At 32.9% G+C, this 14,316-nt stretch overlaps 1 protein-coding gene across 1 annotated transcript; it reads left to right on the forward strand.

Moving 5' to 3' along the window:
• The first annotated feature begins 4,821 nt into the window (after positions 1 to 4,821).
• LOC114408569 lies at positions 4,822 to 11,445 on the forward strand. Its single transcript, XM_028371658.1, has 3 exons — positions 4,822 to 5,187; positions 5,601 to 5,694; positions 7,848 to 11,445. Exon 3 carries the CDS (start codon positions 7,937 to 7,939, stop codon positions 10,931 to 10,933), a length of 2,997 nt encoding a protein of 998 aa, XP_028227459.1. The 5' UTR covers positions 4,822 to 5,187; positions 5,601 to 5,694; positions 7,848 to 7,936; the 3' UTR covers positions 10,934 to 11,445.
• The last annotated feature ends 2,871 nt before the right edge of the window (positions 11,446 to 14,316 follow it).

Raw genomic sequence — 14,316 nt, forward strand, 5'->3', positions numbered from 1 at the left:
ATTTGAACTATCTCATTAAGGTATATTAAGCTTTGAGTTTACATTTTTATTTTGTTTTTTTTACGTGTGAGTTTATGTTTGATTTTCTTCCTAAGTTTTATAAAAAAAACTTCATAAGTTGATTCAATGCCAGTTGCGAGTTGTACAATACGATTTTGAAAAGAAATAAACAAAAATTCGCAAGACACCTAAATTGGTTGACAAGTTAATGCAATGTGAGTCGGGTTATTTCTTTTTTCAAATATTTAAACGCGGTCCCCCTATGTTTACAACACTGAAACATGAGTTGTACTAATATTTTTTCTGGCAAGTAGGTTGCAAAATTGATTGTATAATCCGTTCTTGTTTTTTTATGCCTGTGAGTGAAATACAAGGAGACAAGGTAGTGCTTCTTTAATTAATTAGTGAAAGAGAGAGACATTAAGAAAAGGCACAAATTTTGTCTCATAAAGCTTCGTTTGTGGGGAGGATTCATGCTGAGGCTGAATACAGTTCTCTTTTGTGGACGTGGTCATGTTAACGCACGTCAAAATAACTTGTTCTGAATTTTGAATGATTACACTGCACTTCCATTATAGTTGTAACTTCTTTTTTTCTTTTAATAAAACTTAAATTTTAAATGTTTTAGATGTGTTTGTTAGAGTTTTAAAAAATAATCATTTGAAAAACCACATTTCTGATTAGTTAAAAAAAATATTTTGGGCAAGCTCTCAAAATCCTGAAATTATAATTACCTTTTAATATATATATATATATATATATATATATATATATATATATTAATTTTAACTAAATAAAAAATATACTTTTTATGAAATCTCTAAAATATAATATTTTTATACATTCTTTGAAAATAAACTAAACAAACGGACCCTAACATTCTATACAATAACTATAGTGTACATTTAGAAATAGGTTGGGAAGGCTGTGAACGGACATTCGTTAATGGATTTCTTCCCTTGCTTCTCCGAACGACGGTAGAGTCATGGGTCTAGAGAGGGACAGCAAGGAGTCCTAATGCCCCCTCCTCTCTTGTTACTTATTATGTATATGTATTTTTAAGTTAGTTAGCTTAAAATTAATTTTCTATGGTGTAAAATAATAGTTATTAAGGTTAGATAGTGTAAAATCATGAGAAATTAGTTGTGTCTAGTGTTATTATGATAATAGTTAATGTTATAATTAGTGTACAATTAATTGTGTGTTTCTTAAAATTATTATCATTTAAAATCAAAATTTATTTAAATTTTATGTGTAAAAATAGTAAATATTTTTAAAATTGTTTTTTTATTAAAAGTTACATATTTAAAAAGTTACGAAGGAAGAAATAAAAATCCAACCCTTCTTCCTCTAATAGATTTCTGAATCCGTCCTAACTGCATCTATACACTCTACTAAAAAACTAAGCAAATTGGTTATGTTTGCATAAAGCATTTTAAACTTAAAATGTTATTCATATAATTGCTTTTCCTCCTTAAATTTGTGTGAATTGGCTGAAGAAAGCAAGATGCGATGCATGGAATCCATGACAGAGACATCAAGGGGACGTTTCCTTTTCAGCTTAGACAATGTCTATATATCCTTTGTTTTCTGCTTCTCTTCGAAAACTCGTTCATATTAACATAATCCTTCAAATAAAAGCCGCACAAGAGACAAATGAACCAAGACATACTAAAAGGGATAGTTGTTGGACATATTTGTGCAATGCGTCCTTCTATGGTCTTTTTATGCCCTTACAATTAATTAATAAAAGGGTAATCACAACATACTTAGCCCCTCTTTGTACCTTCAACAAGATAATTTTTTATTTTTTTGTCATTTTATAGACGCATTTATTTCTCATTTTCTTTATAAAAAAATCTTACAATGGACCAGTTTGTTTAAAATTTTAAAATAAGTGTTTTTTTAAAGAAATGTCATTTTAATAAGTAAATAGGATTTTTTTAAAAAATAAACAGAAAAATATTTTTTTAAGCATAAATAATTTAGACAAACACTGTGAAAACAAGAAGTTGACTTAGTTGGTATGCAATAGCAGAGGAAAAAAATAATTTTTAAAAATTAAACAATAAAATATGGTGAAATCCTTAAATTAAATTTTGAGAAGCAAAATAATTAAGGAGTTTTTGGTCAAGAAAATTCGGTGTTGAGTACTGACATACACCGATTGGGATGGATAATAACGGCCGAGATAAAATGTGCAATTAAAAAAATATAAAAATATTATTTTGCTTGGAAGGTATCTATTTCCTACTAGTGTAAGAATTGTCATACTTATTCTCTATACCAAAATATTCAACAAAATTCATGAATATGATTATTGAATTTAATTTTTTCAATAATTAGACCAAGTGCAAAAAATTGTATATAATTTTAAATTTCTTTAATATTTCAATTTTATCAACAATTTCATTATAATATATAATATATTTTTTAAAATGAAAATAATTCTCAACTGTAAAATTACATGATTTAATCGTAATACATTAATAATCTAACTTTTTTTATATTATCAACCAATCGTAGATTAAAATATTGCATTTTTTTTTACTCAAATAAGCGCGACTTAGTCCAGGTTTAATTATTTCGATCAAATACTCAAATTGAATTATGAAATGTAGAAAATATTTTTTGAACATTACACTAGTTTAGTTATACGAATAATAGAATAGTTAATCAAATTTTCACTAATTTCGACCAATCAAAATGACTTGATCGTCATCAATAATTTACTTATAAGATGTATAGTTATAATTTATGATTAAATTGGCTAGATTAATTATTTGTCAGTGTAAAATTCTTTACACTAACAATATATATCATTCTGGATGATTTAGGTTATGATCTTGTGATCTTGTGAATTGTTCTTAGTTCTTAGTTCTGTGTACCAAAAAACTATATATATATATATATATATATATATATATATATATATATATATATATATATAAATTCAAAATTAAACTCAAATTATATATCCATAAATGTTTGATTTATCTAAATTTGGGTATATATAATTGTTAAAATAATATTATGTCATTTAATAGTCAACTCATTAAACTCACATTCTATAAATATGTATGAAGTGAATTCATTGTCCAAATTTTACTTTTAAAACAAATGTATTTTCCCCCGATCTGGTCTGTTTTTTTTCCCCTTTCTTTTAAATAGTTAAGTATATACAGTTAATATAAATGTTTTTGTTTGAAGATTGACAAGTCAATAATTTAATTTCTAAGATATTAAGAAAAAAAAAGGAAATAGTATCTGAATTCAAATATTACAATTAATGTCTCGTTAATTTTATTTTGAATATAGATTAAACATGGATTTTTTTTACTCGATTAAACATGGATTCTGATTGAGTAAATTTACCTTATTTATTTTGACCAAATACTCGAGAGGAGATTGATTACAATTTAATTATGCATAAATGAGGAACATTCAAAGATGCGTATTTTGAAAATTGAATATTACTTCCTTTTACATTAAAAGAAAACTAATAAATAAGATTCAGGAAATAAATAAATAAATAATCATATTTTTATTGTAGTGATTTAAAATTGATACATAATTAAAAATTCTCAATTTTAGATTTCATTGGCAGAAAAATTCTAACATGCTAGGATTATAAATTGTTAGGGCAAGAACTGAGAGAAAGGGCAGGATAGCAGACAGGAACAAAAAGAAGAGCATTCAACTGGACTCTTGAACTCTGAATTCTTGATGGTGGCCCACTGTTCAAGTTTTTTTTTTTACTAGTTCTTTCAATTTGTTAACCCCCTTGAGATGTTTTCATGATAATACAAGTAAATTACACTATTCTTCGATGTACGTTGACAAAAATCTGATAACTATTGGAATTTGTCTATTATAACCGTTTTTCAGAAGTAAAAAGGGCTGTTTGAAAAAATAATAATATTTTGGGGCACTTGCTATATCCATCCCATCCCTTCCCTTTCTTCTTTTTAAACTTAAATCACTTAAATAATCTTCTTATTTCATATCTTCTTCTTTCCCACACGATCACACACTCAATAATGCACTCCTTCCATGTCAACAAACCATTTCCCCAATAGTGCACTCCTTCCATATCAACAAAAGATTTCCCCTCATTAGAATCCTTTATCTCTTTCCCTTATTATTCCAATTCAATATCTTGTTTTGGTTTTCCTTTCTTCCTCACTTTCTTGGTTTTGTTGATATGATAGCCTTGTTCTTTTGCCACAAACTAGAAAAAATGCTCACAAGATTTAGATCTCCATACATAGTTTACACATATTATGTAATTTGGTTACATGGTTAAGAGGTGGGGTATAGACACATTATAATGTTTTCATTGTGTGCCACTTTACGAGATGATTGTCTTTTTGGAATATTTGCAAAGCATTTTTTTTCATTGAATTTTGAAAAGCACCCTTTTAAATTTGTTTGACTTCCAAAAAGTAGTTTTCATAATACAAAAATTTAAACAATATTTTAAAAAGTACTTTCTAGAATTTATTGTTATGTATTTTGGAAAGTACTTTCCAGAATGATATTTAAACTTTTATATTCTAGAAAGTATTTTTTGAAATAAAAAAGTTTAAACATCATTCCAGAATGCATTTTTCATATAAAGAGCATGGGTGATGTGGAGTGTACTTAGAAAAAATGAGAGTGGTTGTAGCAAAATCCTATTTTGAGACATTAACTGAAATTTGGGCTTTTTGTTTTTATAAGAAAAAGGCGTTCTTAGAAAAACTTGTATGGATTTATAAACGGGCAGACACCAGCTGAGACGGGTCGGGTTGGGGATAAAAGGAGCATGGTTGGGATGGTGAAGTCTGAAGGCAGAAAGGGATTGAAATTGAAGAGTGTTGTGGGGGGGGGTGGCCCCAGTAACTCGGAACAGACTCTGGCGTCGCACGTGTTGATGGCCAACCTAGGAACTAAATTCAATCCATTCCTAAGAAATCAATCTGCCAAATAAACAACCAAAAACGTTTCCTCTTCTCTTCTCATTCTCATCCTCAATTGCGCTTTCAACAACTAATACAAACGCATACCCTCCTCACTTATAGTTTCTTTCAACACAACAACGCTCGCTCGCTGGCACCACCACCAGAACCGTAACACACAACATTCTAGAATACTCCTTTCAAGCTTTAGCCGCAGCTAGGGTTTCCATTGCACTCTCCTTCACAGGTTCTCATTCTCTTCCCTCTCAATTCTCTTCTCTTAATTCCTTTCCTTCCCTTTCTCCTTTTTCCTATAATGTGTGCGCGTTTTGATTGTTACACGCTGCTTATTCAGTTTTCCTTTCGATGTTTTCCGTTTTTATACAACTCAGTTTGGATAATGTTTTTCTTTTAGGGTTTTTCTATATCTTATGTCAACCTTCCTTTTTAGGGTTTTGGATATTGTCCCCCCCCCCCCCCCCCCTTTTAATTAAACAATTATTAGCTACTGTTGTTGAAAATTAAGGATTCGTATTCGGTTATGTACTTTCTGGGTTCGGACTGGATTTTTCTTAATCATTAATTTCTGCGTTGTTTATTTAATTTTACTTGCATTTTGTGTGCGGGATTCTGATTTTATTTCTGAATTGGGCGTTTCAGGGATTGAGTAACATCTGTTCATTGATCGTGATTGGAAGGTTACAATTCGGTCTATTTGATGGTTGAAACTTCGTGCCAGCCGTTGAAGTGACTGGTAATCTTATTTATATTTTACTTTTTCTTTTCAATGCTCAACATAGGACTTAATATATCCAATTCCAATGCCTTTATCTGTCCCCAGTTTGTTAAGTAATAACTGTTAGGTTTGCTTAATCTGTTGAAAAGTTTGCAGAGACGAAGTGAAGTTTTTTATTCTGAAAATTTGAATACAGTGTACTTCATGTTTTGTGATTTACTATAATGGTAAATCTTTAAATTGATGTTGTGTATTAACTTAGGAAGTGATAAATGTGCCTATGACCAGTCAAAAGAAAGTGTGGCTATGAATCTTAATTTTTTTTTAAGAGCATTAGCTTTGTTTGTGAAGTCTACTCTAGACTAAGAAGAGTTATAAACTGTGAAACTTGCTTTCAATTTCTTCTGTTGTGTATTCCAGTGGTGTTTCAGGTGACAGTTTATTCTAGCACAAGCTTGTGCCTGTCAAGTCGGTCCTTAGGATGAAAAATGTTGCCGATATTTTTTCTTGAGATAATTAAAAATTATAATAATTAGGGTAATCGATAAGAAGTGAGTCCATTGTAAATTATAATAAGTTGTTAATTAGAATTAAGAGTTTGCTGTCTGGCCACTGGTCAGCTGTAAATTTTGATCTTGTCTTTATCTATATATAAATTCATTCTTTCCTATATTTCTACAAATGGCCATTTTCTATTTGTAATTTATTATTTGTATTTGAATTAGCAGTTACCACACTCTTACATTTCCTTGGCAAAACAGGTTTGGAAGTCATCCAATTCCAAACTGCCATGTATCATGTATTCATTAAATATTTTAGTAAACAAAATTACACTAGTCAATTTATCATAGAACGTGGTTTTCTCTTGAAGTAATTGCTATATTGTTGGTGGCAACCTACTGCTTTAACTTAGTTGTTGTCTTGGCAAATCTGCCTGCATGTGTAGATGCTAATTAATAAATAAAAACGGAATTGAAGTCATGTGATTGTTAAACCATGGATGGAGGGAGTTGATGAGTTGTGTGTTTGATCTAAACACCAGAACCTTCATTTTCATTTTAATTTTGTGGCTCTGAAGTCTGAATCTCGATCTCTCTAAATATGGCACTTACTTCACATAGTTTTCTATTATTCTGAGCGAAGTGTCAAACAGTATTATCTGTTGGCCATAATAATGGTTTTCATTTTTTAATCCAGATCAATCCTAAAGAGGTCATTATTCTCCAATCTTTGTTTTTTAGTAGGAAAAAATTTAGGGTCAGTGGTGGCTGCCCTGTCTTAGGGCATGTTTGGATTGGAGGTAGATGATAGAATGCAGAGACATGGAGTGGAAGGGGAAGTTGTTCCATTGTTTGGTTTAAAAAATTGGAATGAAATATAATGGAAAATGATGGATCATGATTCATTTCATTCCATTGTTTAACCCCAATTTTGTTCCCTCCAAATCTGGGGTGTACTTGATGGAACAAATTTTGTAGATTCTGAAATAACTATTTTATATTTGTAAATTTTATCCTAATCATTAGATTTTCGAAGATAATCTATTTAAAATAAGGATAATATATGAATTAAAAAGTTATAACTCATTCTGTTTCCCTCCTTTCTCAAACAATAGAATGAAATCTGTGCTGCTCGATTATAAAATATCCAAACAAAGGAACGACATTCCAGTCCATCCCATTCCATTATATTCCATTCTCTACCAGACTACCACCAATCCAAACATAGCCTTAGGGTCCAGGCTGAGAAGTGGGCAGGCCTCTAAGCTTCCGGAGGTATTTACAAATAACAACAATTGTGGACCCTAGCATGATTTGAAACCTTGCCAGCTAAGTTGACACTGTTTCCGCTCACAGGTTGTGCCAACCAATGGCTATTATTCCTCTATTTGAATTTTCATGTTTTCTCGACTTTCTGTTACTTGTTCCTATGATATTCAATTGGAGATTTTAATTAATGGTCTTTTATAAACACATCAGTTATGATATACCCTATGTTCTGCAAAACTGTCGTTTCATTTATTCACGGTAACAGTGATCTAAAACTTGTCAAATCCACTATCAATAGTGGTTCAGTTAAAAAATTAGACTTTAAGACTGAAAAAGTCAGGTGCATTTATTATTTTATTGATTTTGCAGTGCCTGTTCGTGAACTGTTTTTTTTTTTTCCAGAAATTCTATTGAAATTCTCTATGGGAAGGACAGTTCTGGCACGCCAAAAGGATGGCCTTGATGCTCTGAGAAAGATTATGTAAAGCAGTATGACTCTTGAAGATTTCTTTACCTTGTCTGAGATGAAAGATGGGCTCACAGCACCTTCTCGGGTGCAGGAGCTGGTCTCTGTGATGCAAAAGGAGAAAGATAGTGAGGTTAAAAATGCTGCTGATGTGACAAGGCAGTGGGCTGCTGTTGCAAGCACTATTGCTGCTACAGAGAATAAAGATTGCCTTGATCTTTTTATTCAATTAGATGGACTTTGCTTCATTAATAGATGGTTAAAGGATGCCCAAGATTTTGGGGTTGATGCAAACGACAGCTTCGTTGAAGAATCAATCACTGCAATGTTACGTGCAGTTGAAAAGCTGCATATAGACAGTGAGAAGTCAATGTCTTCAGGAATTCGCATCACTGTAAGTAATCTTCTTGGCCATCATAGTGCTAGGGTTCAGGATAGAGCAAGAACGTTGTTTGACAGCTGGAAGGGAGTTGGAAATGGTGATACTGAATCTCATGATGTGGAACTTGCTAAGGTTGACAATTCAAGTGACAAGATTGTCAGGGAGGAAACACAGCCATCTGCTGCAAATGAAGCTGGCAATGATAATGATCCTGCATCAGGACTAATTGGAAGTGAGAAATCTCTGTTGAAAAGCTCGGATAATTTACCGGTACATAGTTCTGATAATGTGCTCCAGTTATCTGCCAGTGTGGAATGTATTGACATCAAAGTGGGATCGGAAAACCATGTTGCTGGTGTTCCATCTTCTGCTCAAGAAGTTGCTCCCGCTCATGAAGGATTGCCTATATGCACTACAGGTGAGACCACTTCGGCTGGAACCTGTAACTTTCCCATTCCAAATCAAAGCAGTTTTGAAGGACAGTCAGATGTGGTACAGTTAAGTGACTTAGCTAAAGTGGAAAAGCAGGAGCAAAACATTAATGACCCTCCAGAAAAATTAGGAGCACCAGAGATCTGTTCTGTGTCCTCTAATAAGCCAGAGTCTGAGCCTGTTTCCATGGTTGCTTGCGAAGCAAAAGCACCAGAGTCTGTGAAAAACCCAGCTTTAGAGCAAAATGTTGAACACAATGAGGATGATGTTTGTCGTAATTTAACTAATTCTGCTAGTATGAGGACACCTGCATCTGATAGGAGTGGGGAAGATGATGTAACTAGCATTACACAAGTTTTTAAAGCTACAGAAAATGATAATGATTGTTGTTCTAATGCATTGCAGGGCGCATCAGTCAGTGACAGTAACTTGGGAAAGACTGAGGTGTTAGACGTGTCTGTCTTTGGAACAGAATATGTCACAGCATCAAAGGAAGGCAAGGGCCATGAAGAAGATACATCAATTGGTTCTGATTCTAGTAAACCCGGAATAGATTTCAGAAGCTCTAACATAATTGACAAGAGAGGTTCTGACAATGAACTTGACTGTGGCATTGTGGATGCTTTAGAATTTGCTCGAAAAATTGCTCAGGAAGTTAATAGAGAAGTCAGCTGTTCTTCAGAAAAAGTCTCAGAACACAGAATCAGGCAACCATGCAGTCCAGATTCTGTAAGAAAAGAGGACGAGCTCACTCCTGTCCCACCCAAGGAGGTTTCCTCCAGACAAAGCCATGCTACTGAGGCATGTTCAATGGAGGGGCATGTGAGTATTTTAGACAACAATGAGGCTGAGCCGGAATGCAGACCCTATGTGGTGTCCTTAGAGGTGACTGAAAAAGCTCAAGATTCAGGAGGTAATTCAGAGAAACGACTCTGCGGCTTTGATCTCAATGAAGTTGGTGCTGATGATATGGATGTTTCTGTAAATACTATGTCTACCCCAATACCAGTTGTCTCTGCTTCAAGGCCTGCACCAACTCCTGGGTTGACTGGGGCCCCTTTGCAGTTTGAGGGAACACTTGGATGGAAAGGGTCAGCTGCCACCAGTGCCTTTCGACCTGCGTCGCCTCGTAAAAATTGTGATAATGATAGGAATCTTTCTGTTGATATGAACTTTGATACTTCCAAGCAGAGGCAGGATTGGCTTGATTTTGATCTAAATGTGGCTGAGGGTGAAGAAGGCAATGTAAAACCTACTGCTGAATCTTCAGGCAGGCCTTCTGGGCAATCGTCATTTGAATTTAGTCCTAAAAAATCAAGCAGGCTTGAATTTGATTTGAACAGTACCGGTGATGATGGTGACACCCAACCTTCAGATCAAAGAATGGAGGGACAACTCTTTCTTGGAAGAAATGGCTGTTGGAGCCCATCCCCTGCATCGTCGTCCTCATCAATGCAGCCATCTGTTAGAAACATTGATTTGAATGACAGGCCGTGCCTTCAAACCGATTTGGTAGACCAGGGCCCCATTAAGTCTGCCCATCTTATCAATGCATTTGGTTCTAAATCATCAAATGCTCCTGTTATCTCTCTTCTGGGTGCCAAGGTAGAAGTTGGTAAAAAAGAATGTGTTCCTCAAAGGTTGTCTTTGCAGAATGGCAAGGCTACTGAACCTGCAATAGAACTAACAATGTCAAGAGCAGGTAGCGTTTTAGGGATGACCCCAACAGTACCCTTCAATCATTCATCTGTTTTTGGCTATAATGGAGTGGCGTCAGCATCAGTGACACCCGCAATGTCTTTTTCATCAGCCATGTACGGATCAGGTGGCACAATTCCATACATGGTGGACTCAAGAGGAGCTCCAGTTGTCCCTCAAGTGGGTGGATCTTCATCAACTGTCCTTTCATCTTACTCTCAGCCACCAATCTTTATGAACATGGCTGGTACACAACTTGGTCTGAATGGATTTGGACCTTCACGTCCTAACTTTGACCTGAACTCTAGCTTCATGATTGAGGGTGGGAATAGAGACACATTGGCTGCAAGGCAATTTTTCTTTCCTGTTCAGGGAAGGGCTGTGGAGGAGCAAGTAAGATCCATGCCGCAACCCTCCAGTTCGGGGGTTAGTGGGAAACGAAAAGAACCAGACAGTGGTTTGGAACCCTACCCATTTATCTACAAAAATCCGCAACCTCCATGGAAGTAGCTTCTAATTTATGATTTTACCTCTCTTCTGAACTGTTCATAAACACACACCTTTCCAATTAATGCTTTATTACCCGAAATGATCCTCAACAGTAGGTCAGTGCACTGGCATCCTTTAGTAACAGAAGATCTCGAACTCAATAAATGCTGGCGGAAGATGGATGTAATATGATTCAAACGATTGATTGTTAAGGGGGGCAGAAATTGGGTTTTCTTATTGTTCTTTTTTCTTTTCTTTCGTTTGTTTATCCTTTCCTGTAGCTTTATAGAAAGGCATTACAAGCACAGAAAGTCTTGGTGCGTCTAGCTGTAATTTCTCTTTCATATGTCAAAGAAATTTATAGGCATAGTATCATGTCTCATTTTCTCGGTGGTGCTTTAGTATGTTGCCACTATTTGGCCAGTTTTCATTTTTAAGTTAATAACCTGTATAAAGAGAAGGAAGAAATCACCGACTAAGAAAGGCCTCTGTTCAAATTTTTTTTCTGCTTACACTGTTAAACATTCCCAACATTCGTGGTGTTAATCGTGTTTTACTGTTCAACTCAGGCTTTTTAATTATGGTTTCACTTAAAGCTTTTGTTTTCATTTTCAATGACATTTTTGTTACAGATTGATTAGCTTCCTCTATTTGAACTGAATCTATCCAACCCTCCGTCCTAGTTCATTAATACCACAATCAGATCATTGTATGTGTTAGTGCGTATTACAGTATTCTCAACCTTGGTGATGGCAACTGTTGATGGTGTCAGTTAATTTTGCGCCATTTTCAGGCATTGTCCAGCTAGCTTTGCATTTTCAGTAATGGTGTGTATCACCCAATTTAAATAAACAAAAGCATCAATGTCTGTGAATTGTGATCAGTTAATTTTTTGTTGTTGAATTAAAAAAACTCGTCCCATACCCGCACTTAAAGAATGAGTTCAAAATTTACATGTAATTTGCGTTTTAATCTGCTGTCCTTTTCAAGTGTCTGGGCTAGTGATTAGTGAGTTAACTACTGATGTTTAACGTCAGTGACTCGGTGATCTTTGATGATTTATTTATGGGTTTCAGACTCAAAACAATATATTTAACATTTGTATATTCAATTTAGTGCGCCACTAACACCAAGGTTTGGAAACAGGGTGAGTGAAATAGCTTGTGTTTAGCAACGTCACCGGCCTTTGAGAAAAACGTGAATGAAAGTCACTTTTAAAAAAAAATTGTTGCATTGAGTTTAGAAAAGTCTTAAGCAAACATGTGAGACTCTTCTTATTTTATGTTTTTTTAACGGCCTTAGACTCTTCCTATAAGTAACTTAACCAATGCTTTGTGAAAAAAATCATATTTTTTTTTAAGAAAAATGGATTTCACTCTTACACTAATAACCATTTATTAAACTCAACCTCCCCCCCCAAAATAAAAAATAAAAACTTTGTGCGCCTTTAAGTCATTGGCTTGCACCTTGTTGTCATGCTACTGTTGCCTCTGGTTTAGTGCGTCTTCTTTGATCCTCTGCTAATTTTGTTGTTGCCTGATGGAGATGCTTGTGTTGGAGAGTGATTCTTCTTATTCATACGATGAAAAATATAGCTATATTTATTTTTTAACTTTTCATGTCGCGAGAAAAAATTAATCAACCAAAACGAACCAACTAAAATTGATTCAGTTGATTAGTTTCATATTGAGTGTGTTTCAGTGTTTGGATGAAAATTTATAAAATTAATTTTCAATTAAATTAATTTCAAAAAATAAATTTGTTTACATATTTTTATTTTAAAAATAATTCAGTAGTTAAATTCAATATAAATTATTTTATCTAATGTAAAAGTTACTTAAAAGTTATTTCAATCCTAAATTGATTTTGGATCTAAAATTAATTTCTCAACATTGAGACTTAAAATGTAGATATATATTTAAATTTATGTAAATTGGTATTTTAACCAAATTTCCACTCTAATTCAATCATATATTGAATACTCCTTTCTTCTTATTATAATTGTGGTTTTAGATTGTTTTATATAAACAAAAAAACTAATAAATAGATGAAAGAAAATGTTAATTTTACAAAATTAATTCTATCATCATTAATTTATTTATAATTATTGTTGCTCATATTATTAATATTATAAAGAATATAAATAAACAAAATTAATTAATGCTAGATTGAAAAATTAAAATAATAATTATACTAATTATTATGAAATGGAGTATTAGGTTTGAATTTTTGTTTTTATCGAAACCGTACTCATTTAGATTTTAGATTCCTTTGCATTGATTTAGATCTACATCTTAGTGTGAATTTTATACGAATTTGGTTACTTAAAGTTTATATATTGATGTATGAACTGAAAGTAACCGGGCAGCTAACTGGGACAATAAAGAGGCCATGACAGCTGACACAGTGGACTTTGTAGTCCATAGTCCATACTCTCACTAAGTGAAAAATAAATGATCCCAAAAGCGCTAAATATATGAAGGGTGCTATTGCTATACTCCTCAACCCATTCAATTCCACCTCACCACTAAAATATCCACTATCCATGTCCACATACCATTTCATTTGTACTACATCACATAAAACATAAATAAACGATAAAAGTAAAATCTTATTATTAATATTGATTTATATTATTAAATTAATAAAAAAAGAACATATATAATTATTTTAAGTTGTTTGTCACTGATAAAAATATTACTTTAAGATAAAAATATTATTTGTGTAATCCATTAGAATCAACTAAAGAGAGTTGCTCAATTATAAAGATTTATTGTTTAAAGTTGATTGAAATGAAAAAAAAAAATGAGTAATATATACACATGAATTCAATTGAAAGTAACTATTGTAAATTGGTGCAATGTGAATGCTTGTACAAGTATCATTCTGGTTGCAAAGGTCTATGCTCTATACTATTCAGTCCACCTTCATCAAACTTGTCTAGGCTAGCTTCACTGACCCACATGCCAATGCTTTCTCATTTCGTTATGAGTAATAATTAATATAAGAATATATAAATACTCTATTAGTATTTTTTTTAATCATATCATCATATTATCTTTTCGTGTCTCTAAATGTAAAATAACATCTGGAACGCAGCGAAGCCAAAGCCTAGGCGATCACCAGAAATTAAACAAAGGAACACATTTTACTCTAAACAAAAAATATCATTCATTATTGATTCAAACAAATTTCCCATGTCCATTAATTAAGCATACTGTATTACAATGTAAGCAAAAGGATATATACAAATTACAAATATCACTCCCAAATCCCAATTAGTACGAAAACACTGACTTTTGTATAACTTACAAAAAGGAGAGGTTAAGAAAATAAATTAAGACTATCTAATTTATTTATTACTATTATGAAGAAGGGTGTTATTAACGGATACTTACATGGTT

The sequence above is a fragment of the Glycine soja genome, chromosome 4 (assembly GCF_004193775.1).
Source record: "Glycine soja cultivar W05 chromosome 4, ASM419377v2, whole genome shotgun sequence".
Lineage (NCBI taxonomy): Eukaryota > Viridiplantae > Streptophyta > Magnoliopsida > Fabales > Fabaceae > Glycine > Glycine soja.